This window comes from Tarenaya hassleriana, unplaced genomic scaffold, assembly GCF_000463585.1.
Source record: "Tarenaya hassleriana unplaced genomic scaffold, ASM46358v1 Cleome20, whole genome shotgun sequence".
NCBI lineage: Eukaryota > Viridiplantae > Streptophyta > Magnoliopsida > Brassicales > Cleomaceae > Tarenaya > Tarenaya hassleriana.
In genome coordinates, this window is record NW_010965373.1 from 1385561 (window position 1) to 1392119 (window position 6559).

Genomic DNA, 6559 nt, shown 5'->3' on the forward strand with positions numbered 1-6559 from the left:
TTTTTTGGCTTGGTAGATTCGATTCTGAAAAATCTTAACGAAACGTCCACCCCTACATAAAAATACTCCATGTAAAATTCTTGATTTCTTTAACCTTTTTACATCATTAATTAGATTAAAAAAATAGATTATACATTGATAAACGCAACCCCAGATTGTTCTATCTCCAATTATTTAAGTAGTGACCATATTAAAAAATTTTGAATTCAAGATATGGTAGAAGTTAAATTTCGACATGGAATATATATTTAAAATTATAGACTAATAAATTAAAAATAAATTTAGTAAATTAGACTAAAATTTAAGGTTTAATAAAAAAAATATTATTATTTTTAAAAATTAAACATGTTTTTTAACACATTATATGTATGCATTATTTCATAATAGTATTCAAATATTTAACAGAGCTCACATAAAAAAAAATATTTGATTACATTAGATATTTCCGGTAAGTGCAGGGAAGCAAAAAAAGTTATCCACATATCAATTATCACCAAACGAAAAATATTCATGTCGAGACCATTGGTTTATACAAAATATTCAGGTTTATTTATCTATAAATTACAATATGCATTTCGCAAATATTTTATACACTAGCGATTACAAATTAAATGTTAACTTTGGACCGTCGTCGTTATCCGAGACCACATAAAGAAAAGGAGGAGAGATAGAAAGAGGAATAAATTAAAATTAAAAGCATTACGCGAAATGCAAATTCTAAACAATTATGGAAAAAGAAAAAGAAGAAGATTCCCTTCTGTAAATGGCCACCATTCTTTTCCCTTCTCATTTCCTTTTTCATGTCCACTAAGGCTATGGATTTTTCAAGTTGTATTTTCTACCCTTAAAGAAATCTTTTAAAAAAATAATTTCAAAGGAGAAAAATTCTTGAATGAAATATGGAAAATAAGGAATATTTAAGTCTTTATAAAAGGAAATGGGAATGTAAAAAGAGTGGACAATGATTGGAGAATATTATTTTTACTTATTGTTATCAAATTCTATCTCAGAAATTAATGAGACCAAAAATTCTAAGTATGGCTGGTTTTAACTTTTAGGGTCGGAAGTTAGTTTTTATTTTGAATCTTTTTAGTTTATTTTTAAAATTATTTTAACGAATTAATATGATATATTCTAATTCAAACGAAGCCAAACCAAAATCGGTCCAAAGTAATTTAATATTTAATACAACTCCATAAGATGGAAATGATGCAAATCAAACCTATATAAACAATATGATAAAATCGAAACAAAATCCGTATAAACCATAACGACCGAAACTCACTGTATATTCTAATATTGTTTGTTCGTATACCTTTTAATAATAAATATGTAACTGAAAGAACGAATTGATAGGCCAAGGACCATTGAATAAATGGGGTAAATAATGACTTGATATGGAATTTGGACCAAGCACTCGTTATAAAATGACAAATATTACACGATATGTAATTGCTTAATTTTGTATATCATGGCATCTAATAAACGTAAAGATAAATATATGGACCGACTTTTCCATCTATCGTTTTCGATCTAGCGAGAAATATAATGACCGTCAATTCCACATTCATGAGCAAAAGATACTTTTACCGGTATCCGGTTCTAGCCATAACTCATGATCGATACAAAAACGATTAAATATTTGATATTTTCGTCCCCATCATTTTCTTATAGTCTTAATTAAAGTCTAAATGTTGATTATTTCTTTAATCATTGATTAAACTCCATATTTCAAATGCGTTTAATATATGTATGTCTCATTTCAAATACATATATTATCATGAGATGACACTTTCACACACACACACACACACACACACACACATATATATATATGTACACACACCAAAGAGCCAATAATAACATACACCTAAATGTGGGGCCACAAATATTGTAATCCATAGAAACAAATATTATAATGGGAGTTCCTTTCCTCCAAATCGGCAAGGAAGCGGGTGATACTTAGCTCAAGTCAAAGGTTAATTAAGCACAATCATCATCATCACCCAAACAATTAATCGCCCTTTTTTAATCTCCGTTATTTTGTACGAGTGCCCCTTATGATTCGGGAATCGGTAATCAATTATTACGTACAACCCTCCGTTATTACATTTGTTTATAAGATTATCAAGAATTCGAATCACGAGTGATTGTATGTGGTGGGCATGCGGGGAGATATAAAGCCAGATGCCTCGTACCTAGACGTATTTAGAAAGACAATGTATATTGAGTGATGGGTTTTTATTTCTTCGTATAATGTGTGTATTACTACACGCACTTGTATTGTATATACATTCCCGGGTACACTATTCGTTAACTGAATATATATATATATATATGCATATGTATGTATCAATATATTCTTATTGAATAATACAACTGTCATGCAGTCTTTATACACCCGTGGGATTAGCGAGATCTAAGATTTAAACATTAATCTTATATATATAAAAAATAGATAAGATTAGAAGGCCATTTATTAAACATAATAAGGTTTTATTCTCGAACCATACATATGAGGAACAGATCGAGACCATAATTGTCGGATCTCTATTAATCTTCTTCTTTCGCACCTTCTTTTGTCTTAAACACATAGCTTAATATTCTGTGTAAGAGTAAGATACATACACACACACATATATATATATATACACACATATTACATATATATATATATGTATATTGTATATACGTGACTTGACATACAATCGTTGGGGGGGTATATGATATTTCTTTTAATTCTTAGGTGCTTGTGCAAGAATAACGCTATATAATTTATAACATGTTAATTTCAAGTTACGGACCCAACTAATTTACCATAGCATTTTGTTTTAGTAAGAAATGCGTATAAAACCATAAACCGACATTATACAACGTATACATCATCAAACTGTGTTTTTCAGTTTTCTTTTTTATATTAAAAAAACACAAAATAATGTAACAAGCCATACTACGTACATATAAGGCTTATCTTATATATAGCAGTCAAACATTTATTGAACATTGTGAATCAATATAGTGATTCAGTTTTCTCATATGTATATCTTTTTATAAATATTTTTAGATCCGATCCGAATAATTAACATATTATGAATTATAAAACCAATTAGACCCATGTCGTAAGATGAGAAACTTGGTGACGGTAAGGGTATATAACTAGAGAACTAAAACGTATGGATAAATACAAGTGAATCGATCCCTTAAAGACATTATATATATATATATATATATATATGAAATCAAACTAATACAAATCGAATATAATATATTTATATTCAAAATGAATTTAAACCAAAATCAAAAAACCAAATCCAAAAATAACCAAACCAAAATCTCAACAACACCCACGCCTAGAGCATTTATGACTCGAAATTGTGCGATAGATCGAAGGAGATGCTTGGAATTGACGAAAACGCCCCTCGACAGAAGTGGAAGAGACGAAGTTAGGGCAACAAAGAGAGAACTCCAAGACTTGGAAAAGATTCCTCCCACGTGGACCCCAACCGACGCTCTCATCACTGTGTGCATGTGAAGTTGGCATCTTCCTCTGTTTTTTTTTTTCTCTTTAAATAATAATTTTTATATTTATAATTTATTTTAAAATAAAATTATTATTGTTATTTATCTTACCGAGGAAACTGTTACTAAATGGATGACGCAGTAACTCACCTACCTTACATAACTCCAACGAAATATTATCTATACAAATATATTGAATACAGTTAATAATAGAGAATAACATTAAAGTGAAACAATAACAAATTATTCAAATTTACACCGTCGCCAACATTGGACCCTCGAATTTTTTTTTTTTTAAAAAAAAACGAAAAACTTACAACGCCTATCTCTTCATTATTCTTTTTATTTCTAAGGAAACCCCACCTTGTCCCCCCCTCAATATATTTTATTCATTTTGAAAAAAATAATTAAATTACAAAAAAAAAACTAGAATTTATCAAACGTTTTACTTCCACCTAGAGTATAACTTAAAATTAAACAAAAAAAGCTGAAAAAAAACCCCAAAGAACCACCCCCTCCAATGTATTGTATATCAAAACTTCGAAAAAGTTTTTTATTTTTTTATTTTTTTTTTCACGGTGCGGGTTAAAATTTTCTTACCCGAACCTTAACACAATGTCACCTTTCGACAACATGTGTGTCCTCTCACCCACTTGTCCTAATCGACATTTCCTTTGTTATTATTATTTGGCACAATCTCAAACTCACCTCCATCTCCGTCGTCGTCGTCATCCTCGTCGTCCTCCTCCTCCTCGCCTTCGAATTCTCCTCCCCTGTCCTCCTCGTCTTCATCTCGGTTCCTTCGAGAGTTCTCACCTTGTTCCACATCCTCCGTATGTGTTTGCGTTTGCGGGGCGGGAGGCCATTGCTGCTCGGGCTGAACCATTAGCGGGACAGCGTTCTCGGCCTTCATCTGCCCTGTGGACGTGGACGTGGACGATGTCGAGGCCACGTTGTAATCTGCAAAGTTGAACTTGTTCCTCTCTCTGTACAACGCGTCGAGCTGGTGAAAATAAGGGCAAGTCTTTGAATCCTCGGGCCGTTTCTTGTTGCTCTCCTTCACTTTCTTGAAATACTTGTTTATGTTCTCCCACTTCTCCTTGCATCTCTTCGAGCTCCTGTTGAACCCTAGCCTTCGCATTCCGGCTGAGATTTCTTCCCACAGTGGACCCTTTGGTCCGTTCTCTTGATATTTCGAGTCAAGATTCGTTCTCAGCTTGATCAGTGCTTCGATCTCCACCTTCGGCCACCTCGACGAGCTCGCCGGCGTGAAATTCTGATCCCCATTGTCCGTTTTCGTCATGTCTATCGCCCTTGCGGTCACCGCTAGCTGCGTTTGCGGCTGTGGTTGAGGCTGCGGCGTCTGCGTTTGCGTTTGCGGCGGTGGCTGTTGTGGTTGTGGTTGTGGCGGTAACTGTATGGACTGGCTTACGTTAGTGTTTTCTGATAGCTTCTGCAGGAATTTCATGACAGCTGCGTCTTTGGCCGCGGCCATGGATCGTTCTTGAGCAAGAATCTCGCGTTCGCGATTGATTCTCGCCATCTCCTGCATTCTCCAAGCTTCTTCCCTAACCATCCTTTCGCGCTCGCGCTTTTCCACGGCTTCCAAGAACCGTCTTTGAAGCTCCTCTTGCTTCTCTACGACCTGTTTCATAAGCCTCTCGAAGAAATCCTTCCATTTCCTCTTCCTCTTCTTCCTCGTACCTCCGCCAATCTCCACGTCCGAAGATGTCGAGGTGGACGATGACGAATACGTCGAATCCGACAGAAAATCACCGGAACCGCCATGGAACGTCGGGTTCAAAGACGTAGGCACTGGCGGCTGAGTAAACGCGACGGCAGTGTTGGGAAGTGGCATTGCCGATGTAACAGTCGTTAACGCGACGCCGGGTGGAGGATTTTCCGCGTTTGCAGCCGCCGGTTGCGTCAGCGTTGCCGAGAATACGATCGAGTTGTTGTTGTTGTTGTGTTGATGGTGTCGCGGCGGCATCTGCGTTTGCGTTTGGGGTTGATGGTGGTGGACCATGGACGAGGATTGATTCTCGAGAGCTTCTAATTGGTCAAAAAAACGATAGGTTTTGCCTTCGGATTTCCCCGTACGGCCTTCTTTGGTACGTTTGTGGTATTTGAATACGTTCTCGAATTTTTCTTTGCATTTCTTAGAGCTTCTGCTGTATCCAAGCTCTGACATTTTCCTGAGAACCAAACAGAAAATTTCAGGAAAAAAAAAAGGGAAGAAGAAGATGAACCCGTGAACGTGATCTATATTCAGAATATTGTGTATAATCCATAATTCCATCCATGAAATATATGTGAACAATAAGCATGAATTTGCAATACTCACTTAAACCCCACATGATTATTACATGACCTAACTTATTACAACTTGTTACACTAAATCTCCGAATTATACGCAAAATTAAAAAAACAAACAAACAAATCAGACATCGAAGTCTGTCCGAACTGCAGATTCAAAATCAGATCTCAAATTCAAAGAGCGAAATTCGATAGATCAGCCATCGAATTCACCGACAAGAACTTTTTTTTAAAATGAATTAAATAGGAAAAATTACCAGGAGAAGGGAAGAATTAGCGAAGAGGAAACGCACCTGGAAACCTCATCCCATAAAGGACCTTTGACGCTGGCGTCTCGGAACGCGGTATCCATGTCAGATCGTATTTTCAATAACGCTAGCGTTTCCTGACGCGGCCACCGATTCCCTCCGAAACCGCGGTCGCTCATCTCCTCCGACGCTTCCAAAGGCCCCACAGCCTCAGCGTCAGCCGCGGGCGCAGTCTCGGGCGCCGCCGCGTCACTGGTTTGTGGCGTCGCGGCTGCGGTGGTGGTAGTACCACCAAGCTGCATCATTATTAGGGTTATTTATTTATTTAATTATCTCTTTGTTTTTGTTTTTTTTTCCTCTCTTTGATGGAGGAAGTTACAGAAAGGGAACGAAATTAAAAAAAATGGAAGAGAGAGAGAGAGAGAGAGAGAGAGAGAGAGAGGGAGATTACAGGAGGAAGAAGAGTGGGAAACAGG

The 6559-nt window shown here is 36.2% G+C and overlaps 1 protein-coding gene across 1 annotated transcript; it reads right to left on the reverse strand.

Moving 5' to 3' along the window:
- Positions 1-3683: 3683 nt before the first annotated feature.
- Positions 3684-6559, reverse strand: LOC104813710 (trihelix transcription factor GT-2). Its single transcript, XM_010541431.2, has 2 exons — positions 6129-6559; positions 3684-5714 (listed from the first exon to the last, which is right to left on the reverse strand). The coding sequence occupies exons 1-2, from the start codon at positions 6386-6388 to the stop codon at positions 4178-4180; spliced, it is 1797 nt and encodes a 598-aa protein (XP_010539733.1). The 5' UTR covers positions 6389-6559; the 3' UTR covers positions 3684-4177.

Coding starts and splice junctions, on each gene's coding strand:
- LOC104813710 (XM_010541431.2), bottom strand. CDS start 6,388: ATGATGCAGCTTGGTGGTACTACCACCACCGCAGCCGCGACGCCACAA. Junction 5,715..6,128: donor TTATGGGATGAGGTTTCCAG/GTGCGTTTCCTC, acceptor TTTGGTTCTCAG/GAAAATGTCAGAGCTTGGAT.